This window comes from Meleagris gallopavo, chromosome 2, assembly GCF_000146605.3.
Source record: "Meleagris gallopavo isolate NT-WF06-2002-E0010 breed Aviagen turkey brand Nicholas breeding stock chromosome 2, Turkey_5.1, whole genome shotgun sequence".
NCBI classification, from domain to species: Eukaryota; Metazoa; Chordata; class Aves; order Galliformes; family Phasianidae; genus Meleagris; species Meleagris gallopavo.
The window spans coordinates 80,731,159-80,756,897 of record NC_015012.2 but is presented as its reverse complement, the minus strand read 5'-3'; the positions used below and the strand labels follow the sequence as shown (position 1 = coordinate 80,756,897).

Below are 25,739 nucleotides of genomic sequence, written 5' to 3'. Positions count from 1 at the left end.
AAATTAGCTGAAAAATTTCAGCTAGAGAACTTTGCAGAGCACACCTTAGGTGTAGTGTTAAAAGCAACTCCCTCCATTACTATTTGCAGACCATGAAGGAAGTTTGAGTTCAAATGGATGAGACACAGGTGACATCATCACTGCATGACAGGAAGGGACAGATGATGAACAAAGACAATTTCTGGCTTTATTCCCACATGTGCATCAGTTGGTTGTAGTGTCTGCTAGCCAGGGCTATTGGCCAGTCCAATGTTGACTCAGTTTCCAAGAAGAGAAGGAGCAGCAGTGTAGTATAAACAGTATGACAAAGGAATTTGATCTCTTTATAATATTTATTGCCACACTCCTCTGCATACTTTAGATGGCACATAAATTAAATTAATGTAAGTAATGACTACTTTGGCAAATCTTTAAATAGAACAAAGAAGAGGAGAAAATCAGCAAATCATATTACTTGCTAGTCCAGAGCTCATTTACATGCATGTTGCTTCTTGCCAACCCATCTGATACACACAGAGAAGAGGAAGAAAAAAAAAAAGATAGAGCCATCCAGTGAAACTGTGCCTCTTCAGGAGGAAGCTTGGCTCTTCAGTAGTGTTGGCTGCCCTGCTTGCTGGAGAAAACTTGGTCATCATAGAATCACAGAATTGCTCAGGTTGGAAAAGATCATTGAGTCCAACCACAATCTAATCATATTACCCTAACTAACAACCCTCCGCTAAATCATGTCCCTGAGAATGACTTCTAAACAGTTGTTAAACACATCCAGGGATGGTGACTCAACCACCTCCCTGGGGAGCCTATTCCAGTGCTTAACAACCCTTTCAGTAAAGAAGTTTTTCTTGATATCCAACCTAAACTTACCCTGATGCAATTTAAGACCATTTCCCTTCGTCCTGTCAATGGTGAGAAGAGACCAACCCCACTCTCACTGTAAGCACCTTTCAGATATTGGAAGGGAGCAATTAGGTCTCCCCTCAGCCTTCTTTTCCCCAGACTAAACAGCCCCAGTTCCTTCAATCTCTCCTCATAGGACTAGTCTCCAAGCCCTTCACAAGCCTTGTTGCCCTTCTCTGGACCCGTTCCAGCACCTCAATGTCCGTTGTGTACTGAGCTGCCCAAAACTGAACACAGTACTCGAGGTGAGGCCTCACCAATGCTGAGTACAGGGGCAGGATGACTTCCCTAGTCCTGCTCACCACACCATTCCTGATACAAGCCAGGATGTCATTGGCCTTCTTGGTCACTTGGACCCACTGCTGGCTCATATTCAGCTGACTGTCCATCAGTACACTAAGGTCTCTTTCCATCAGGCAGCTTTCCAGCCACTCCTCCCCAAGCCTGTAGGGTTGCCTGGAGTTGTTGTGACCAAAATGCACGACCCGACACTTGGCCCTATTGAAACTCATACAGTTAACTTTTGCCCATTGATCCAGTCTATCCAGGTCCCTTCAGGAGATCAACATTCCCTCCCAACTTGGTGTAATCTGCAAACTTACTGAGGGTGCACTGAATCCCCTCATCAAGATTGTTAATAAAGATGCTAAATAGAGGAAGCCCCAGTACAAAGCCACTCGTGTCTGGCCACCAGCTGGATTTAACTCCATTGACCACAATTCTTTGGGCCCAACCATTCAGCCAGTGTTTCACCAGCAGAGCGTATGCCCATCAAACCATGGGCAGCCAGCTTCTCCACGAATGTTGTGGAGGACATTGTCAAAGGCTTTACTGAAGTCCAGGTAGATCACATAGACAACCTTACGCTCATCCACTAAGTGGGTCACCTTGATATAGAATGAAATCAGGTTTGTCAGACAGGATCTACTGTTTGTAAACCAATGCTGACTGGGCCTGATCCCTTGGTTGCCCTTTAACTGATCTATGATGGCTCCCGAGACTATCCGTTCCATAACCTTCCTTGACACCAAGGTGAGACTGATTGGTCTGTAGCTACCAGGATCATCTTTCCAGCCCTTTTTGAAGATGGGCATCGCATTTACCAGTCTCCAGTCCACCGGGACATCCCCAGTTAGCCAGGATTGACAAAGAATGATGGAGAGTGGCTTGGCAACCAAATCTGCCAACTCCCTCCACACTCTAGGGTGCAATCCATCCGGCCCCATGGACTTGTGAGCATTCAGCTTTTGGAGCAGGTCTAAAACCATCTCATTATGCAGGGCCTATTCTGTTCCCCATCCCTATCTACCAGCACAGGGGGCTGTATTCCCAGGAGTAACAAGTCTTACTATTTTAAAGACTGAGGCAAAGAAGGCATTAAGTACCTCAGCCTTATCCTGATCCTTGGTCACCAAGTTGCCCTCGGCATCCAACAAGGGATGGAGATTCTCCTTAGCCCTCCTCTTGCTGTTGATGTATTTATAGAAATATTTATTGTTGTCCTTTACATCAGTGGCCAAGTTCAGTTCTAGCTGGGCTTTGGCTTTTCTAATTTTCTCCATGCACAGCTTCACTGCGTACCTGTAATCAGCTCGCCCACTCTTCCAGAGACCATTAGCTTTCCTTTTGCTCTTGAGTTCCAGCCAGAGGTCTCTGTTCAGCCAGTCTGGCCTCCTTACCTGCCAGCCTGTCTTCCGTGACTTGGGGATGCTCAGCTCCTGCACCTTTAAAATTACTTCCTCAAAGTATTCCAACTCTTCCTGGGCTCCCACGCTCTCCAAAGCTACCTCCCAAGGGACCCTCTCAACCATGGTCCTAAAGAGGTTAAAGTCTGCCCTCCAGAAGTCCAAGGTAGCAATTCTGCTGACTCCCCTTCATGGTTCAACAAGAATCGAGAAAGCTAGCATCTCATGATCACTTTGGCCTCCAACCTTTACACCCCCCACAAGACCTTCTCTGTTAAAAAACAGCAAGTCCAGGATTTTGCTTCCCCTGGTTGGCTCCTTCACCAGCTGTGTCAGGAAGTTATTTCTGGTACACTCTAAGAACCTCTGGGACTGTTCCCTATCTGCTGTATTGTAAATCCATCTAAAGACACTGCTCATGAGTAGCAGTATTTATGCTGGGAAATGACCAATCTCTGTGCAAACGGATGACTTCCATTATAACACAACACATGATTTCTTTTTAAGGAAAATGACTGAGAATTCAACAGAAGATTATGTTTAAATATGCATTGTAATTTTTACACAAACAGTTTATTATTTTCCTTTGTACATGTACTGGTATTTCAAGTGCTTAAACTAAACTTGCAGTAATTTTTCGGCAATCTTTTTTACTAACCTGCTAAATTTTCCAGAAATTGCCAAGGGGAGACAAATTATGCATACAAAGACTACAAAGTTAGTTATTTCTAAGTCATTGATATGTTGTCAAAATGCAAATATTTTTAGCAACTGTGGCTTATATTGGCAGTTTTGGCATTTTGAATGTTGTGCTATGTTTTCTTTGATTTGATGCATGCAATTTTTAGTAAATGGTGGTCATAGAATTTCGTAAGGGGACCAGCACTGTAAAATGTTGATCTTTACATCTATATTGATTTCTATTACAAACTTACATGCTCCATATATATTAGTTATTTGGTATAAGATACTCTTAATAAGACATGAAATATGCAACAGGGACGCTGAATTACTATTTTCTATTTTACAGATCACGGTATAGTCATTTGCTTAGACTTTGGAGAATAGTGTATGTTGCCTCTCTCTGTACCTTCAGGTTTCTGTTGGAAGATTCATTCTTGAGCTTGCAGTTCAGTTTAGTAAGATTTGACAACCTGTTGAGATTTTCAGACCAAATTCTACAAATATTTAACTGCAGTGTCATAAACTAAAACATTCAAATAACTGAAAGAATAAAATGTTTTTGTTTTTTTTTCAGTGATCTGTTATATGTTTACCCTCATAAGTTAACTGAGAATGGCTTTGAAACTATTCAATGTTTACAAAAGTCCTTGATGCTCCCACACAAGTATTCCTATGTAGTTTATTTTATTCACCCATACTGACTTTTTCATATGGGGGGAAAAAAAGAAGAAAAAAAAAGCTGTTTCTGGTGTGTTGCTTTAAAAGAAATCTTGAAATGAAATATCTTTTTATTTTGAAGACTTCTAAATGTCTGGCAATCCCAGTAGAAATTCTGTTAGAAAGTTGGACAACTCAGAGTTGCTCATTCATTTCTTTTGGTGTATAAATTAAGAAAAATACAGGATATTGTATTACTGACAAAGAAAACCTAGACAGAAGTGTCTATATGAGAAAATGATGTGCCTCTTCACATTGTTGGTACAAAGAAGAAATCTGCCTTGCTTTCCATTGAGCTGCTTCTTCTCCACTTACCCTATGGTTTACAGCTCCTGAGCACATTCGGACCATAAGCATAATGAGGAGGCTAATGCTAAGCCTAGAGGAAGCAGTTGTCTTTATGCTCCTACATTCATGATTTGTGAAGCACAGAAGTTTTCTGGTTAGATAAGATAGGGTGAATGCCCAAAATGGCTCCCCAGCTTTTGTTTTTGAAGTTACTTGGAATTAGTACTATCAGTGTGAAACAGTATTGAAATGTTATTATGCATAGGCTTTTGTGACTTTGGGGTAAAAAAAATTATTTGTAGAGTTTTCTCTGATCTCAGGACAGAACTTGTCAGGCTTGCATGTTATCTTAAAATGTAAATAGATTCTCTGTTTACAGAGCGGATTAAAATACCTGCACATCTCTTCCAGGGAGAAATCTCAGGGCTGCTGTTTTGATTAGTTTTGCTTTCACATGGCTCTTGATAGCTTTATTTATAGCTCTCCCATTTGATTAGATTTGATGGTGCAAAGTGTTCTCTCTCGGAGCATGGCCAAACTGAAACACTGAATTAAGTATAGATGTGACCTAGGATTTATAGATAAAAGTAAATCAGTTTTGCCCATCACTCTCCCTTTGAAAATTATCCCACTCTGTTTTTTTCTTCCTGCCTGAGCGGCTCTTCTGGAGTTCATGGTCAGGGCAGGGTAGGAGGATTTCTTTGACTGGATTCATCTGCTTAATACAGTAAGGACTGCAAAGTGACTAAAATGTTAATACAATAAATGTTCAAGGGACATTAAAAAACAAACTCATCAGTAAATACACAATATGGTTCACTGCCTTATTAAAATGTTAATGTTAATTAAAATGAATGACTAAGCAGTAAAGATTTTGAAAGATTCAGTTGTCTTTAGTTTAGAGGCATGCCCTCTTAAGAACCAAGTTCTTCTACGTGCATAGAGGAACTCAGCAGCGCTTCGAAGTGGTTTCTTAAGACAGGTGACATGCAAGACCCAGCTGGTCTACAAACAAAACTCTTTCCTTCTTCTCAGTAATGGCCTTTGTGAGCCACAACCATATCCAGACTTGGTGCAGCAGAATTGAGTTGCAATTATATTGCATGTATTTCTCCTTCAATGTGAAAAAATTTATGGCTTTGGCAATAGCTTTTTATCACAGCAAGAGGAGAGCTATTGTGTTTATGTTGGAACAGTCAACCTTGACATATTTGTGCAGTTAGAACTAGGTCTGTACTTAGCTCTTAACAGATAAACCACTGCCATTGACTAGGGAATTCAGGAAAAAAAATGTTGGAAAAAGTGACATGGAAGTTTGAGTGGCAAACTACAGTTTTGGTTTAACTGTACTATGTAGTTGTAAACAGTTTTGGTTTGTTTTTTTTTTCATGTGGTGCTCATGTGCTCCATATCTGAGTGCAGACCTTTACAGGAGTTTGTTGAAATCCCCAAATTCCTCCTTTAGCCATGGTTCAGGTTCTCCCAGTGTGCCACACAGTTGTTTCTTTTCCAAAGTTGGACCATGACCAAAATGGTAGACCTAATAAATTACCTTACATTTATTTCGTAGCATGTGTTTTTAAACATCTGACCACTTTCCCCAAATAATCAGAAGACTGACTTTTTCTAATACCCACCTTCAGATTGCAATAGGGTACTGCAATACCACCTTGGGCAGGAGATGGTGGGAGAGAGGAGGGGGTACTCTGAAGAAGGCTAAAAGTTTCTAGGCAGTCCTTGTCATTATGACCCAGAAACAAATCTGCAAATGCTGGTGACTGAATATTTGATGTCATGCATTGTTTCACGGAGCTGGTATCTGTTGTGGGTGGCAGCTACTTTAATTGCTTTCCTTGCCATAGTTTAAACCAAACCAACCAAACAAGCAAAGTCAGAATAAGTGCATGTTAATTAGCATGTAATAAGTGCATGTTAATTAGCATGTATTGAATATCCCTTCAGTAGTACTAGCAAGCCAGTCACACTGATATAAGATGGCTTTATCTCTCTTCCTTTTCTTTGTTCCAACAAGCTGAATGCTGGCTAGCAGTGTTTTTACAAGGACACGATGCTGAAGATATTAAATAATGCATAGGGTGGAGTTGCTAATTATTTAGCTACTGTTTATTTTCTCTACTTCTCATAATGAAAGGTCACGTAGGAAATTTTCCCAAATACAGATGACCTGCTGAAAGCTCACTGATGCCTCTGCACTCTCATCTAATTATTTTAAGTACGAAATCCCAGTGTTGCTCATCTCTGTTAAGCTACTTTATCAATGACACTGAAAATTATCAGGACTTTATTCAGCAGCATTAAAACCATTTTCCAAAGTTCTTTCATTTATCAAGTTTCATAAGATAGTAAAACTTCTTTCTAAAACTGTGTGTTTTACCTTTGTACTAGATTTCAGAACAATTATTCAACTAGTATGTGACCACCATAGGGATTCTGTTTTTATGTGTTTTATTGTCTCTGGGGGTAAAATCTGAGGCTGTATCTAGAAAAACTTGAGTACAGATCTTCCAGACAAATCTAATTTCATCTGCTATTTATCTTGTCAAGGAATCTCATGTGTTCATGTCTCTCTAGTCATGCTTTTTCAGTACACCTGTGTACTGTGCAGTATAACCTGTACTTCAGGAGTTGGAGCTGGGTTGTGGCCTAGAGTGCAGGAACCCTGCTAATGACAAGAAGTTAGGCACCATCCTTTGAGGAAGCAGACCAAGATATGTAAGCACAGAGTGGGATTAATTTGGGCAAGTGTAGGTGTGTACAAAGTAGCTGCCACTTCACTTCAGGCTTTATTTCTAGACAGAGGAGAGAAATGTGCACTTTTGTACATTCTGTCCAGTAGCCTAAAATGACTCTTTTTCTCTACAGGCTCTAAGGGAGTCTGTAGTGATCTATAGACATACCCAATTCAGCAAGATGGGTCTTACTTATCTTGATTGCATCCCCCTTTCTTTCTGCTCCTCCCTTGCTTCCTTTCATTCAGAGCTCTAAATAGCAGTGTCATCTGCTGCCATGAGCTTTGACTCTCCTTTGAAGACTCTAAGGTTTCTTCTTGCCCTGCTTGCACAGAGCAGAGTTGCCTAGGTAGAAGAGTTCTTAAGCAATTATCTAGATGCTGAGCTCTGTAATATTAGATACTTCTGTCTTCTTGAGGCTTGGCCTGCAATAAGCGAACAACGCAGCAGTGTCAGGCTCAAACTTCATCTTCCTGCATGACAACGGAGTTCAATTTGCACATTTGAGAGTCTATTTGGCACTGCTAATGAAATGACCACTTTTTTAAATTGGGTGAGTTTTTTCATTGGTATGACTGTCTTAAGTTTTCTCACTAACTTTGTGAGAGATGGAATAACGATCTTATTGAGATGGAGTAAATTCTCTGCCTTGAAAGACGCTTCCTTCATCTGCTCTGCTGATTGTTCACAGTCTGTAAGAACTGCAGGATTTGATGGTAGATGTAACAGCAGTTTTCTAAGTCACTGTGTGTGTGCTAATTAGGAGTTACATGTCTCTCTGTGTCTATTATATATCTTTTCATCTACTTTTTGCATGATATATTTATAGAAAGGAGAGTTTCAGCCTCAGAAGAAAAGTACCACCATAGGAAGCCATAGGAAGGCTTTAAGAAGCTAGAGGAGGAAGATTTTTATCTCATGCACCTCTTAAATGTCTTTTCTCATAAGCAAATGTCATCATCAAAATTAGTGCTATGTAATTAATATGAATAATTCCAGTCAAACTGAAGATTGAATACCTCCGTAGATGGAAGCAATATAGTGAATTGTAAATTTATTGTAACTCTTAATAAGAATTAATGTCAGTACTACTGTCATGATTCAAGCCTTTTCATGTATTGCTGTCAGTCAAGCAGAATATGCAATAGCACTGTCCTTTGATGCCTTGTTTATGATGAAAAGGTAAATATGTTCACTATTCTTAAAGGCTGGGTAATAGTTTTCTGTTTAGTCTTTGAATGTCAAGGGGAGAGCATTGCAAACTGCACTGTATTATTCATTATTCATCTAGTTCTGCTATTGTTTGGTGCTGGGATAAAGAAGCTATCTTAGCTCTGCTGGAGGAAGAAACTTTCTACATGTTATTGCTTTTATTCATACCATACTTCTTTACTATCGTTTTAATATTGTGTTTTACATATCATTTCACATAATCTGTTCTGAAAGAAAAAAAGTATTTTGGTGACTTGGATTTTAGTTGAAATTGAGAAAGAGAAACAATGAAGCAAATCAAACATCCAGTTGGATCAGTGGTTGAACCCAAAAGGAAGGCTGATGAGGCTATGGTGACATGTAAGATATTGGCTATCTTCTACCCTATCGCTACAACATTGGCAATAGTTACCACAGAAGCAGTGTACAGTGGATAAGTAGGATCATTAATGTTTTTTAGAATAACTGAGCACAAAATGAGGCAGCAAAATTGAGAAGTGAACCTTGATGCCCTGCATCAGAGCATATCTTTTTCACTCATAGACCATTCTTTTTCCAATAGGCATGCTACTCATTGTGTTACATGTGCAGGTGGCTGCTCTTTATGTATCAGAAGTTATCTTGGATGGTGTTATATGCTAATTTTTAAGAAATCAATTGCTCTTGTGAGCTTGATTCTGAAAAATGCTATTGATTTCAGGGTTTAAACATTTGGGAACTTGATAAGTGTTTTGTAGTATAAGTGGGTGGACCTTTCTGTTTATTTTTTCTGATTGATATCCAACATTTTCTATCCTGTTCAGACATTCAGTAGCAGGCAGTACACCAACCATTTTGCAATCCGAACTGAAGCAAGAACTGCCATGGATACTCTGTAAACATGTACTGTTGAATTTAGTTTTGTGGTGCAATTTATTTTATGTGCTCTTCATTTGTATTCTGAGTTTTATAGTTCCTCAGATCTCTTAATATCTGTGATGGTTCTTTGCTCTTTGTGGTCTTGGCAGCCATAGACCTCAAAGGATTTTATGAAGGAATGGTAACTGCCGTTGTGTCATTCTACTGAGGAGCAACTCAAGGGCTGGAAGTGACCCTCTGGAGGTCTGTGGGGGAATCAAGCCTTCCTCAAATCTTCTGGCTGTAATTACCGAATTAAAAATATTTGTAACTGTTTAAAGTACATACAACTACATTGTAGGAGATGTAGTAATCTCACTGGCATTATTCGGCATGCCTGGAAATCAGAGAAGCCAGAGTGCCTGCAGATTCTTCACATTTGTGTGTGACTACGTGTGCATGCAATTAATCTATAGAAATGGGGTGTTGGTTTAAGGAAAGTTGCCATGGGACCCTAACTGTCCATACGTTAGAGCTTAGCTGTATATTACATATATATTAAATATGCTTAATAATGTTTACAATTTGAACTGGGACAGTATTAGCCTTCTTGAAATGGGAATCCATGACTGAAAGCAATATAATGTTTAGCCCCTTCAATATATTACAGTAGGTCTCACCTCTGTACTGCTGGGATATAACGTGGGTTGTGTGTATGTCCATCTTTGGCCTCATTTAGCATTTTCATTTCTTGCATCTTCATGGTGAAAATGTTTCTATTTCAAATTTTTAATGAAATACTCTGCTAGGAAATACCTGTTTTGTAGGTTAATAATATGGATTATTCTGCAGTGCAGAAATAGCTAAATCAGCAATTAGTGCTACCTGATTACTTGACATTTTTTAGTGATATCACTATACAAGTATATATTGGCTACAGTCAGAGTCAGGACACCTCTTTAGTGTTATCCATAAAATATTTTGATATGATAAAGCTGGTTGAACTACAAAGAAAAGTGTAAGCTGTGTGAACAGCTCATTAATTAAATTAAAATAATTACAAACAGATTCATCAATCTCTGAGAAGACTTGAAAATTTACATATCTTCTTTCCTTCAGCTCATGCTTTTACTTCCAAACATTGCATAATGTCTCTTGCTGTCTTATTTGATAATATGGTGCCAAACTCTTTATTTTTTTTTATATTCAGATCAGCAGTATTTCTAGCAACATAACGTTTATCACAGTCATGAGTTATTTTTACAAAATGCCTGAATGTGCTTTGGTCACTTGCCTTCCTGAATAAGAGGATGGCTTGATATGAGGTTGCTGAGGTGTATGCCAGTGTCCATCTTTCCCTTTGCAAACTCTGAAGAAAAACAGACCAAAATTTCACCCTTATTGTGGGATTGTGCTTTATTTATTATTCTGCTGTTGGGGTGAATAGAAGAGAGCACAATATAAACTCATTATACGTATTAGTAGAAGAACTGATTACAGATTGTGTTTAAAACATAATGTTACTTTATATGAATTATATCCTAGTAAATAAGTAATTGTAATTATTTTCAAGTTACAGGCATATTATACTGGAACAGAATTTTATGGAAAAGTTGACTTTGGTCTCTAAATGCATTGCCTTCATCACTTTTGAAGTGGTCACATTACAAACATGTTGGTAGTTTTATTTAAATATGATTCATAAAGTGTCCAAATGAGGGTGAGATCCAGTCCTACGCATGTTTCACAAGAAATAGTCCCATGGAGATCTACACAAGATGAATGTGGACCTTGGTGAGAGTTGCTTTTGTGAATAAAGACATAAGAAAAATCTTTCTTCCAGATGTAGAAGAAAAGAGTCAATAGGAACATGCACTTTGGATTTCTTTTGAATTTCTCATGCTTTCACGTTTATGTTGATATAGTCAATGGACCTATGTAGACCAAAGTTCTTCTGAATATGACAGAAGTATTTATGGAAAAGTTAAAGCCTTTGAAACACTTTTGTTCTTCATTGTACATCTTTATTTTCCCAACTTCATATTCACTCATGAGAGAAAAAGAAGATCACTGGATAATGGTGTCTCATCTAGGGTTAGAAGAACTTATTTTGCTTAAAAATTTATGTGGAAGAAAAAAGGAATAATTTTGAGAATTTTTCTGCCCATACACTGGAAGTTCTTGACTTGAGAAGAATAGATGCCTCTAGAATGTATTCTTTTTCTGAAAATATTAAATACATATTTTTAAAGCTGGAGAAAAAAATAGGAGCTGTATGTATTCTGCTGAAAACTTATGCAATCAGACACAATGTATGAAAGAATAATAAATTCAAATAATTTTTAGCAGCTATAGTATCAAAATTGGATGTTTCCTTCAGATTATATCATAGTCATAGGGACAGGTTGTATTTTGATCTTATATTTTGCCCAATGTGATTTTCATTCGTATTATTATATAGAGCAATATTTTTGTCTATGCACTTACTGTGTTTAAACCTTATTTTGCTGATGTGTTACCTGCACAGAATTTACGTGTCCTGTTTTTGCATACAGTTTAACTAACCGGCCATTGCTGTTTGTATAACAATTCTATATAGCCTTACACGCAGTAACAACTAACCTCTCACAGTGTGAACACACTCAAAAAGAAGCACTCTCATTAATGATGAGATTAATCCTGAGCAGCAAATAGAGCTTTATGTGTCAGTCCAAGAAAAATACTATCTGAATTCATTTGTATAATATACAGATAATAAGAGATTAGTGCATCTGTTCCAAAGAGCCTGACCTTCAAACCATTAGCTCTGCAAGATTCAAGCACTATGGTGTAATCCTGCTATGAAAGGCAAGTTTGTTTTACTTTTTTTATTTTATGATCTTCATCCATGAGCTAATATATATACTGAAATCTATGGAAGGATGTAGTACGACTTGGCTTGAGTTATTCTGTGCTAAGATACAGACAAAATTTACTCTAAAAGGCAAGTTTCTGTTTAACCAATACTAAACCTCTGTTTAACCAATGGTAAGCCTAGAACCATGAAAATAAAGTTTGTTTATTTTAATTTCACTTTGTGGCATGTACTCTGGTGATCATCTTTCTATATGCAATCTGCAAATAAATTCAGTCTTGGAATCTGGGGTTCAAACTGACTATTTTAGACTTTCTTATTTGTTTTTAGGATGTGGATTTTAATGTTTCCCTTCATACAGAGTTGTTTAATTTTCTGCTACCATTTTCCTTTTATTTGGTGCTGATGTTCATATGCAATTTTTGTTTTTCACTTTATTATTTTAAGACGATTTTCATCACTGTATTTGGAATAAGCTTGTCAGTGCTCTTTATATCAGAACAGTAAGAAAATTTAAATCGTAGTCTCTGCTTTTGCGTTATACAGAGAGATACAAATTGCTGTTAAATGATTTGAAGGTATTGACTTCATACTGTACTGTAATGCCAATTCTTAATAGCATATGTGAAGCAATATTTGCAGGTATGGTGTTATTTCAGGAAATGTGTACTTGATCATTGAACTTGATAAAATGCCTTCACAATTGCAATTAAAAAAAAAAAAATCTAGTGCAAGTAGTTCTTTTGTTTAGTTGGTGTAAAGGTCTGCAAGAGTTTTCATTTCAGAAATCAGTAGAGGTTTTGGGAGATTGTTCCCTTTTTTTCTATAAAAGCATGCAGTATTAGCACTATTTCATTTACTTTTTCCTGCTCACCCCGTCTTGTGTTTGCAGGAGCTTTAAAATGCAGTAAATACTTGTAGTCTGCTTGTATTAATTGACTTTAACTCAGATAGTCACAGATGTTCATTTATAATATCTAATAATTCTCTTTCATGATTATATTTCTTAGCTTTGTAACATGTTTGTAACAGATGAATTACACAAATCAACTATCTTTGTAGTGTAAATTTAGCAAAACTTAGCAGAAAACATTACAACCTTTCTGCTTGTGTTAGTACACTGACTTCCGTTAGTACCTTTCCATTGACTGTTGTCTCTTCTCCCTTGCCTTTGATAAAGGAAACTGCTTCCTCACTAAGTTTTCAACCCAATAGGGAGAGCTGAGTGGACTGAGAAATGGGCAGCTACGTGGGGCTGTGAAAATAACCTGAACTCACTTTTAATGGCAAAAAAAAGAGGTGGTGTAAAAAATCCTGCAATCTCACATTTCTCCCTCCCTTGCACAGGAGTAAAAGCAATACTGACATTGTGGCAACTTTATTATGCTGGTGTCTGTACGTAGTGCGGTTGAACCGTTCCATTTTGTCAATAGTTTTCTTCTGTGCCTTTTTGATGGAAGACACAGAACAGCCATACTGGCTGCAAACCTTACTATTTCTTAGCAGGGTTATTCTGGAGCATTCATTTGGGAACTTTGGCTGAACGATCTGTCTCTAAACTGAGTCTCTGTGTACAGTTGTCCACTTCCAATAATATAAACACAAGGGGAACAATTATATCTTGTAGTTATGCAGTGTTTATCTAGCACAGATCCACTGCCCAGCTCTGTAGGTGTTTTTACATACTGGCTGTTGTAAGTAATATAAAATAGTTTTGTGGCTGTTACCTGGGTCAGCCTCAAATATGAAGAGTAGGTCTTTACATCACCACAGCATAGCTTGCTTGGGACTTTCCATTGGCACAATTCAAACAGCACTCAAAGGCAATACAAAATAAATTGAAAAACAGTCTAAACCTTAATATAGGTGCCTTGGCTGAAGAAGAGCATTGCTCTGCTTTTTGCTGAAACTTTAGAATGGTCATGGATGATGATAGAAGTGATTTGCAAACAGTGCTGATCTGGAACAGCAGGTCAAACAGCTAATAAGAAATACAAGAGATGATTTTTCCTGGGACTGGGAGGAAAGGCTGTGACCAAAATGGGTCCCACAAATGGTTTCTGGGAACATACAGCATGAAAGCCTTCTCTCCATTTTTATTTAAACCTCAGTTTCTTCCAGGCTTACTGGCTTCAAGCAAAAGCCTTCATGAGAGAAAGCATCCTGCATACTTGACACTAGTCGAGCACTTTGTATAAATCTGCTGGACATTAACACTGCAAATGACAGCCTGGGCATGGGGTCCCTGCCATGCACATGCAGAAGGCATGACTCAGAAAGGTGACACGCACATTGGCGTTAGCAGCAATAGTACTGCATTCCTGCAGTACCATTGTATGGACATTGCATTGTTCTGACCTCTGAAAAGTGACTTTTTACAGAACAAGAACGTACAGATTGTTTCAAGTGTTGCACCATGTAGGAAATCTGTACTTACGCAATGAAAATAACCTGGAAGTTTCTGCTGGGGTGTTGCATGAGATGTACTGCATCCTGTCGGAGGATTTTGCAGCTGTTAGGAACAGTACCTGCACCCATAAGTAATGATAAATGTTCATTAGCTGAAAGATGCTATATATTCATGTCACTTTTCTCATTACTCATTTTACAGCACTTTAAATCATCAGAATTTAACTGTAAAAAGTTCTTCAAATTGCACGAGGGCAGATTTAGATGAGATTTCAGGAACAATTTATTCAGGAAAGTGGTCAAACATTGAAACAGGTTGCCCAGGGAAGTGGGTAGTTCCATCCCTGGATTTGTTTAAGAGATGTGTGAACGTGGCACTTAGGGACATGCTTTAGCAGCAGACTTGTAGAGTGAGGTGGCTGGTTGGACCTGTAAAATCACAGGTCTTTTCCAACTTAAATGATTCTAGGATTCTATGGCAACTTCACATAATCATCCACTAGAGAGAAATTTACTGCATGCATGTTTTTTGGTTTTTTGTTTTTTTTTCATTTTTTGCCCGTTATAATAATTCTTGAAATAGCTTTTTTATATTTTGTTTTGGTTTGTTTGTCTGTTTTTTGTTTTTTGAGAGTCATTTCCTTTTCCTCTTTCCCTTATCTTTGATCATCCTAATATTGTGATTATGTACAGTAGGTTGGATATCTTCCTCTTTCTTTTTAAAAGGGAGTGAGCAGATCAGTCTCTGTAATGCTTGACTACCAAGTTTTCAAAAGTGTTTAAATGAATTGATTCTTAACCACTTGCAAGAAAAAAATATATTACATTTTTGGAATTGAATATCAGATAAACTGAACAATTTGGCGTGGAAATAATTACATGGTAATGTCTGTTTCCTCAGAATGATGTGTAAAGATAAAAGGAATAATTCAATAATGAAGTTCTATTCTTATAATACAGGTAGGCACTTAGGAAGCAGCGAATAACTCTGGAGTGCCCCTCTCAGTAACATCACTAAGGCTTTTCTGCAGTGTAACTGTACATTAGTACTGATGGTGCTTTCTTAGTTTCACAGTCTTTTGGTTGGTTTTGTACTGAAATTCATGTAGAATGAGTCAAAACCTCCATCACAAAGAAATGCATTTCTGGGTTTATCTGACTTTCCTCATCCAGTTCTGTACAACAACAAGAAAAAAATAGCATCAAACAAGGTTGCCAAGAATATTTTGTACTCCTCTCTACTTGCACATCACTAGAAAATACACAGCTGAGTGAATTTTTGAACCTTTGGGCAATATATTATGAAATGCTTGCTGGCAGGTAGTTCAGTACTTTTTTTGCTGCAAGGCCCTGTAATGTAATCACAGTTGTAAAAGGAACTTGTGAGTGAAGCAACTTGATCATTCCTCGCAGTGCTGCGGTGCCAAGGGGCTGGAAGAGAGGGAGAGGCAACTCCAGAGATTGTTCTACGCAGGAACAGCACAAGATATTTAAACAAAGGTGAAGCTACTCTAGATACGGGGTGCTTGCTAAGGATTATATTGCAGCCAATGCTTAATTTTGCTTAAACCAGAGGTAAGCCTGTATTTTCTGTGTGTTACTGTGATGAACCTATACAGTACTTTCATTTAGCAGCGTGTGTTAAGCTGTGGTTATAGCTGTGCAATGAAATAAGCCTATGTCAGTTTGCTATTCCATTGATTTGGTAGGCTGGAAATGTTCTCTAAAGGCAGGTTAGTAATGTTTTTGAAAGGAAATGTAATACTGACCTGGAAATGCTGGTAGTGGTGAAATAAAATTTGAAGGACTTGAAAGTTGCAGTCCAAACAACTCAAACTGCAGGAAAGATGCAGAATATGGACATTGGTTATGAGGGTGGTAATTGTCATGAGTAAAAGGAGAGGACTGTAATGTGTCCTGGTTAGCATTTTGTGCTGTTAAATTAGGGCTGACTTATTATTCAGAAACTAATCAGTTGCACAAAAAAAGCATGTAACATAATTTTTCCTGGAAGATGCTTTGGTACCAGTGGTTTTGGCAAACATTTCCACTTAAAGCTCATATGAAAACTATTAAAAGAAGTGGGCTCTGGGTTTTCATTACTTTTTAAAAATATTTCTCAAGAAACTGCTTGAAGATAGATAGTAATAGTAAGCTTTCTTATTAGTGGTGTCTTATAAATTGGCTATAGCTGATACTCTCTGGTAAGATACTGTCTTTTAACCATTATATTGTCATTTTGTGATTAGAATGATCAGTGCCAAAGTGTTTGTAATTATGATGACCCTTATTTTAAAAAGTCTCATTCACTAAAATTGAAACGACAGCACATAACTGAAAACTACTTCTGGACATTATACAGTTATTTAAATATGTTTGAATCCTTAAAGGAATATGATTTTATTTTAGTTTATCTGAAGTTTCTCTTCTACTTTCTTCTGAACTACAGTTTCATTCTCCTTTTCTGTATTAACTGGCAGCTGTGTCCCAAGACCTTTTCAGTGGACAGATGATTTCTCTCTGCCATATGCCAATTCTCTTCTAGGAGCTGGCTGGTCTTAAACAGGGGAGCACTGTAACACTGTGTTTTGCTGTAAAAATGTTAACGTTGAAGTGCAAACAGCTCTCTGAGCTTCTTTCTTCATTCCATGTCTTTCTTTTCCAGACTGACTACTCAAGGGTATATAAAAAACAAGTACTTGAAATTTTATAAACTGTTTATATAGTAAATAATTTGTTGAAAATGTGACTTGTTTATGTTACTAATTTAATTTATAAAGTTTTAAGAGTTGAAGAACTGGGCATATGTGTACTTATTATTGCATCCATTTACATGTTCTGATTTTATATAGCACTTTTCATACATGTGAACAAGGTAATTAAGGTGCTGTTACTTCTGTATGTTTATAAAGTGTTTAGTGCAATCCCAGCAGTAAAAGCTCATTATCATATATCATCACTGATTGCCTCATTTTGGCTTGTCAGACAGCAGTTCATTTCACCTCATTTGTGTATGGACAAAACTATTAATTTGGAAATCTTTGGACAAAAAATACCAGTCATTTAAGAAGTCATAACTGATCTTCTGAAGATGTTCCTTAAGATACATATGCCCTGGTTAGACTTGGTAGTTTGGTTATTTTTCCAACATGGGAAAATCATATTTCTAAAGATAATCGTACATAACCACATGCTTGGTTTCACGTTGTTTTTAGTAAATAAGCTTAACACCATCTTAAGGAGGCAACATTTTCAAAAGCAGTTGCATAAATTTTAAGGCCATTGTCAGATAATACATCATGGCCTGACTTTTCAAGTTTTTGTTTACTTTTACTTTGAACATGGATCTTAAGCAGTTCCTGACATTCATTCTGAAAATACTACATCAGTTTTGTAGTTGTCAGAAGGAACTACTGAGTAAGTGAAGTTATTTTCTTTTGAAATCTAAGTGCAAACTTTTAAGAGTCTGAGTTTGCAAGTTAGCTCTTCAATGAGTAATGTAGGAAAAAAACTGCTGCAGTGCTATATATTTTGCAAGTGACTTAGTGTTCAAAACCCAAACATTAAGATATTTATTAACAGCATTTCAGTCAAACCTTTTGTTAGGCTTGGTGCATTTTATTTTTTGGTCTCTAAACACATAAGGGAAAAAAAAAATCTTTATGTAACAGCCTTACTTACGTGATCTTTTTTGTATTACCTGAAAAAAGTTAATAGGAATGAAATTGGTTTTCCAACTGAATGTGTGAATTTATGAATATAGTTATGAGATACATTTTTTCCCTGACAAAAAGTTCTATCTTAACAATTTAACTCAGCTGAAAAGGTAAATATTCTTTCTAGAAAGTTTTATTATTTATTACAGTATACATTTTGTTTGTAGATTTCTCTTAATAAATATAAATGGGGAAAAGGATTTAGTGTTTTAGGTATGGATTTCAAACCTTGGGGTCAAATACCACATAATACAAACTGTATTCTTCTTTCTTTATGCGGTGGTTGGAAGTAACAGTTCCAGACTATTCCTGGAATATTTGAGATGTCTTCTCATAAAGAGCATTTTTATTCAGGAAAATATGGCAAAACACACAAAATGGAAAATACGGTGGAGTGTTTTAGGATAAAAGTCTAGGGAACATTTGTGTATCTTTTTAACTATTTGTCCTCTATGCATTGCCACTCTGCACTTTCAGTCTTTGAGAGCAGTCTTGTGTTGTGTCCATGTGAGAGATGTACACATGTAAAAGAATAAATGGACTTAAAATTATTTGTTCTTTTATTTCTGTAACTGTTTTAGGACTATCAGAGGGGCAGTTTTTCAATTCATGTGCAAACAGAATTTGTTGCTGTTAAAATGTGTTACATGCGGAGTGAGTGGGATGCAGCACAACTTGTAACTCTGCAGGTCTTCCAGCAGTCAAAATTGGGGCTGCAAAGTAACATGTTAGAAAGGACCAGAAGAAAATGTGCCCTTTGACTTTCGTTTTCTCATAGTTCCTTCAGTTGAGGGTGACCCATGATATTTCAGCATAGTCTTCCTGGTGTGACATGGTCACACAGGCAACATGCAGGCCAACAATATGGCCACAGCCCAGCCAGGCTGCAGTCAGAGCTGGCTTGAAACTGTAGTTCTTTTAGGCTTTCTTCCTCATGCGAATGAGCATGCTTGAAACCTTGAATTGCCCTTGAGTCATGCAATGATATTATCAGCACCTGGCTTGTTATCACTTCCTTTAGTGGATTGAGCAATGGTGCATGCTTTGCTTTCTTTAGGGTTCTTTTGAATGGGTCATCAGTTTTACATACTACATACCTGTGTGTGTATTTGCTTCTTTTTTTTTTTTGTGATATCTAACTAGTTGTTCTCAGGTGAGATTCTGGGCAATTCTAAAGGTATCTCTTTCACCATCAGCAGTACAAATATCCATGTCATTTTTTTGTCCTACACAGATCTCTAAAAGCATCCTATTGACTAAGTCACCAAGTTTGTGTCCTTGCATATTCCCAAATGTCCCATGGCATCAAATATACACTTTTACATTGCACCATCAAAACTTAACTCCAGCTGACTGTGGCACATCTCCTTTAGATATTCTCAGACTTCTTATATTGAAAAAAGGGCAAAAGTGGCAGTTTTGTTTAAGGGCACATACATAGACCATAGAGAGCCAGGCCAATGGTGACACAGTGAGCAGTCATGACTCTACAGGGATACAAGTGATTTGGGGCTGTTTGTCTTTGCATTGTTCTCTCTGATTTGAATGCCTGTAGAAATGTAAATCTAGCCTTGAGGTATCTCTAGTAGGCCATCCTGTTTCAATAGGTACTATCACTAACACTTTCTTGCTAATATAATTCTGTTGTCAGTAGCATTTTTTTCCCCTGGATGCTATGTTTGGAGGTGATTAAAAAGTACAGAAATTGGAATGCATCAATTGCATTAACATTTTTCTTGTTAGAGTAAAAAATCACTATAAGCTCTAAAAGATGTAGAATGAACCAGCAAATGCCACATGCTCGTTGGTGTGTTGTAGCAGGGCTGCTACAAGAGGACTGATAATGAATGGCAAAAAAGTGTGCAAGCCAAGTATGTCTTACAGCTGCAGATGACTGTTTTATGATCCTTTTGCATTTGTTATCAAACCTGCAAAAATGTTTATCACAATTGCTCTGTAATCGTTTTTCTCCAGCTTATACCTGTTAAACTATGTGTTTGGGTGAATGGAATTTATGCACATTAATCTGCATTTCTGCTTGAAGAAAGCCTTACACAATAGACAGAGCGGATAGAATTATACAGCACATTTTGGAATTCATTTTTCCCCTAGATGGTATTCAACATAGAGACAGTTTATCTTCAGTCTGCACAATGAGTATAATGCAATTTATACAGTGCAGGCAAATAACTGTCACATATTATAAGATTTAACTGTACATATCAAACTAATACAAATCAGCATCAGGACCAAGTGCTCTCCAATAAATATTCAGACAAGAGTAGAAAATCTTCTCAGTGTATCACGGCGTAGATATTGAACTTAAATTTTTAATGAATTTTTAATGAATAATTTTCTACTCTTCATGTAAAGACAGGGTTCCAAAGCTATATGCAGAACTGCTAGCCTGAATACAATACAAAAATGATAGTTGAGAAAAGTACACATTGCAAGGAGCCAGAGTAAAACTGGTAGTTGATCAGATCCCACATCCCATTGTGCAGTCAATCCAGGACTGGAAGCTGCACCCCAGAGAGACTCCGCATTACCTGACCCCCTCCAGAAATAGTAGAAGGTCCCAGCTCAGCTCTGCTTTAACCACTTCATGCCGTGCAGAGCAAGGCTTTCCTGAGAAGGTTACCAGAGTGTGCTGCTGAGATAAATTGTTCTCATTTCTTTTTGTGCTGCAGTAGGCATAAAAAAAGAAAAAACAAAACCACCGACGATGTGCATAACTGACCTGCGTAAAACTTTAAAAACCCATAAAATGTGTGTTTCAGTTCTTAGTCCTGGGCAAAAGCAATTCTCTTTATGCCATAAAGTTGCCATTCTGTCTTGGGTTACTTTTATGTTATATTTTATTGTACTGCAGAATATTAAGATTGAGATTGTAAAATAAAATCTGAACAATGACGCTTATTTTCCAAAGTAACATTGCAAATATTGGTTACAGTTACAGGAGGAGGCAAAGATTTTTTTTTTTTATCTTCAACCAAAAAAACAAATGTTGATGGAGAAAAAAAGAAGTGAAATCCAGAACGGTAAGGCAGAGAGCAGCAACTTTAAAGCACTCAGAAGCAGACAATCTGATATATACTGCACAGTGAGATGAAACTGTGGGCTTGTGCAAGGATTTGTCCTGCACAGTCAGTGCATTTGACATCTGTGGTGCTAATAAGCATGTTCAAGCAGCAACATGAATTTTATCCATGGTAATATTAAATTACTCTCACATGACAAACCACCTGCAATTTCCAGTCTCTGTTGTGCTCTGAGCTTAAATCATGGGGGTTTTTTTGTTTGTTTTTTAATTTAGTCAGTGGAAATGTGTATAATGATTATTTCTATGAATCTGCTTTTTATTACACTTTCCAAGCTAACTGTCTCTCATTAATGGATTTCCACATCCACCACGTTGTTCAGGTGGGCTGAATCAGCATCTCTCTCCCTGCCTTGTGCCAAGGTCATGATAGTCTTGTTCCTTTAGTGTCTCATCACTCAAGTTTTGTGAGCCATAAATATTCACAGGCACTTCCATTCAGATGCTTGCTTTTCAGGCTCTACTGTATTTTATCTTTCTGGTCATGCTGTCTGATCTAGCTGGCTGCAGTAAACATTGCAGGGTTTAAACTATATAATCTGACCTGCTCTGTGGGAACAGATGGAAACAGAGACACTTTCAGAGAAGAGAGAAGTAAAAGACAACATGGGTGGCAAATACATATCTACTGAAAATATGAGAATTCTTCTTTGTTGTAAGAATCTGCTTGTGGGTTTTATATCTTAGACTGCCTTTTGATTATTTTTTGATGCTCATCGTATGTTTCAGCATTGACATGCTAGATTATGGGTGTGCACATTATCTTTTTTTTTTTTTTAAGGTAAAGCATAGGTTCAAAATGTTGTATTATGCTTTCCTATATTTCAAGTCACTTAAGTTTTATGAAGTACCTTGTACAGCCACCTACATTCTCTGGAAGTGGATCCTGCTCTACCTCGTCTAGCCCAGTCTTCTCCATGATTCAAGGCACTGAATAATGCATTTTTAACTCACCAAGTACTGGAAATTTGGATAAGTTGCAGCAAAAGCACACAGCAAAACCACGGAACTGTTGCCCTCAGAAGGAAGTAAAAGGTCTGTGGCTGTATGTAAGTAGCTGATTTCTTCCACTGAGAGGTATTTATTTCCCTGCTTCTGGATGGCCATAAATAAGCAACCACTCACATAGAAAGTTAACAGGAAAAATCACAGCCTTTTTTGATGTGACAGTGTCTCTTCTTCACTCTGTATACAAATTCTTTCTTTTTGTTTTGGCCATGTTATCCATCTTCTCTGATAGCACCAAAGAGATGATAACCCTTGGAGAGGAAGAGCTGCTCTATCCTGTGAGATTTCTCCCTACTCTGCACCAGCTCTGAAGACCACAAGAGCAAAGGCCAGCCATCTGCTAGAAAGTTGAAGCTATGGTGGAACTACGAGATTCCTGGCTTCTGTCTGAAGTGTGACTAAGATCTATCATAGCCAAACATCAACAATGTCTGTGTGAAATAGGAAAGTGAAAAAGTTTTCAGTCTCTGTAGCAGGTGAAGATGGAAGAAGCATTTTTTTTTCCAGGTATTCCTGAAAGCAGAATGCAGAAAGAAAATAGAAACTTCACAGACAGTGAATGAACATATGACTTAAATGAAGAGGAAAATGCAGGAGAAGGTTTCTGCATTTGTTCATGTGAAACAATGTCATATCACTGCTTCTTGAGAGATTAGTGTTACCCATTGAATGATAGGCTGAATTAAAGAAAATGAGCAGGGCACTGAGTCTAAAGGCAACGCAGATTTCGGTGTTATGTAGAGACTTTGGTAGAAGTATTTCAGTTAAAGATTTTTAAAACAATTGCCATCCTTTAGGAGCATAAGATTGGAAGTAGAATTCATTGTGAATTGCCTGTTACACCTGGAGCTCGGAACTGCACCTGGAAGGGACTGGAAGCTCTCCCTGCTCTAAGATGACCTGGAAGCTTACAAGTGGAACTCAAAGGATTTAAAACTTAAATTTAAAAAAACTGTGATGGAAACTTTTCCAAACACATTGAGCTGTTAAATGACGTCATGAAATGCACTTTACTTTATAGCATTCATTTGCAAACTCAAGTTCTGTGGACTTCATCGTCTTCCGGAGGGATTCCTAGAAGATTATTCTGCTTAGAAATTATGTAACACTCACTAATTACTTTGTGGTGAAAAATAGGATTTTGCTGTGTGAAAATATGTAATGTTTTTGATACCAAGTATTTTAGTGCTTAACATTTTTCTATTGAATGCATGAAGAGTTTTGTTCCTTCTTTTTTCCTGAGACAGTCATAAATTTGTGTTCCCCTAATCTAATGTGACGAGGTGCATCTTACCAAGTGTATGGTTAACATGCACTATCACAGTCATCCTGTCTGCTTTCTAGTTGTATAAAGATTAATAATAGCACACTAGTAGAGGGTGTCAGAGAAACCATGACCAGTTTTCAGCTGAAGAAGAGATGTCACATTACTTCTGTTGTGGAAAACTGCAAGGAAAGGCTTTGTGCTAAACTGTCATTCTAACTAACACTTTTTTTATTTCTCTCTGCTTTCAGAGGCTGGCAATAAGAAGCTAAAGAGCACGATACAAAGAAGCACAGAGACAGGTATGGCTGCAGAGATGAGAAGTCGTATGGTTCGACAGCCAAGTCGAGAATCCACCGATGGCAGCATAAATAGTTACAGCTCTGAGGGCAAGTAAGTGGCATTAAAAGTACAGTCATGTAAGAAAAACCTCTTGTCTTTTAAAGAAAGCTTTGGATGTGAACAGAGGTTCCAGCTTGGGCTGAGGGGATAGGTATGTGTGCAGATTCTTCGTCTTGAGAAAATGTTAGCAAAACTAAACAATTTGGGGCATGTAATATACTGAAGATTGAGACTGAAAGAGGACTTTTTTGGGTTTCACATTTTCCCTGCTATCCTGTGAGACATTTTGTTCATCAAAAGAGAACTGAATTCAGACTGCATTATTCAAACAAAACTTGTCTTTGAGATGTGTTTGGATTAACTTGGAGTTAAACTTCAGATGTTGTGTGTAAATCCCTGAAACTGTGTTCAGTAGTACTGTATACAAAGAGAGTTTAGTTTGGACTTGGTCCAAGTCTCTTATTGAGAACTGTAAAACCAGACGAGTTGTAAAACCAGACTTCAACCGCACCATCAGCTAAAACCGTGCACACAACTATGGGTAAATGGGGCAGCTGTTTTCATTCACTGCTGAATGACTGAGCCTCTAGGAAAGGATAACAAAAGGCAATTTGACACAAAAGTGTGAATAAATACTGTAGCCTCCCTACAGATACCAATAGGACTCTACCTTGTGTGCAAAGGCTCAGTGATCATCGGAGAATTCTTACAAGTTGTCCCCTGCAAAAGTGAAAACTGAAGGTATGGAATTCTGTTTTACAGACCGGATAAAAAATGGACAATAGGGACTTCTTTGGCTTCATCTTTTTAAATGCTTACACTATTACACAACTGATAGTTTTTAAGAGGGATGAAGAGCCAGTCAGCCATTATGGTGGCAAGGAGAAGTGTAAAGGTGCAGTTACTCCATCATCAGATTATAGGGCACTGCCTTTGCCCTTCAGTATTCCATCCTCCTATCCTTCATCTCTCTACATAAACTGCCAGTCTGAAAGGGCTCCACTCACTATGGCAATGAAGAATTCCTCCTTTAAGGGTCTGGAGACTGGCCTATTTTTCTGGTGAGCAGTACTGAGGAGATGGGAGCCCCACACTGATAGAATTACAAAGTCTTCTGGTTGATTCCTGATCATCAGGGTGCCTGACGTTTGTTCCCTGACTCAGTTTGCAGTTGACCTTAACCTTAACCACTGTCCCTGGTCTCTACATCCCTATTCCAGTCCCTGGCAAGAGAAAAGTAACAGTGAGGCCAGTGAAGTGAGAACAACAGTAATATTTAACAGAGGCTATAAAGGGAAGCTGAGGGTAATGGTCCAGAGGAGGCGGATAACAAAACTCAGGTTAAAAAGTTAAATATAGTTTGTTGCAACGAAGGAAAAGAAACGTTCCTGTAACAGGATGCAATACTGTGGGTTGAAATTTTTATCCTGTCTCCCATGAGATTCCCATCATTTTGATGAGGCATCCAGAGGAGCTTGACTTTGGTTACTTGAATAATATTTTCTTTGCAGTTCACCCTTACAGTAGGCAGGTAATTACAGCAATTAGGAGGTTAAATTTGCATGGGCAATTTTCCTTTCCTTGTGCGTGTGCATTATGATACTGCCATTAATTGCAGAGTCACATAGTTAATTTGTAGGTAGTGTCATGCCTCATCCTGCATTTTGCAATACCAATCAGATAAATAGCTCAGCTGAAATCACAGAGTCCTACAGTAGATACCCCGGGTATCACATTATGTTCTTCTGCTCGAGCCATAATTAGAGTTTTATGAGTTGCAATTCATGATTATTAAGGAGAATAGAGTACTTAATATCATTTGTTGTTATTTGTGTATTTAGAGGTGTCTGAAAAATGAGAACACTGACGATTTTCAATGCTAGTAATTCTTCAATAAAATGTAACAGGCATTTTGGGGAAAAATGACAAAAAACACGCAAAAAACTATTCCTAGCAGCTGCAAGAGTGGTGAGTAG

General features: G+C 37.7%; 1 protein-coding gene across 27 annotated transcripts in view; it reads left to right on the top strand.

Annotated features, from left to right (window-relative positions):
• RIMS1 (regulating synaptic membrane exocytosis 1) overlaps window positions 1-25,739 on the top strand; it is a 188,617-nt gene that overhangs the window by 155,366 nt on the left and 7,512 nt on the right. For 25 of the 27 annotated variants that reach the window (XM_010707745.3, XM_010707738.3, XM_031552575.1 and 22 more), the window contains one exon: window positions 23,673-23,814. In XM_010707745.3, the coding sequence (XP_010706047.1) occupies window positions 23,673-23,814 (142 nt within the window). Of the gene's footprint in view, window positions 1-15,735; window positions 15,909-23,672; window positions 23,815-25,739 lie in introns of those variants that run through there. The other 2 variants (XM_010707750.3, XM_019613172.2) reach the window with 2 other exon arrangements.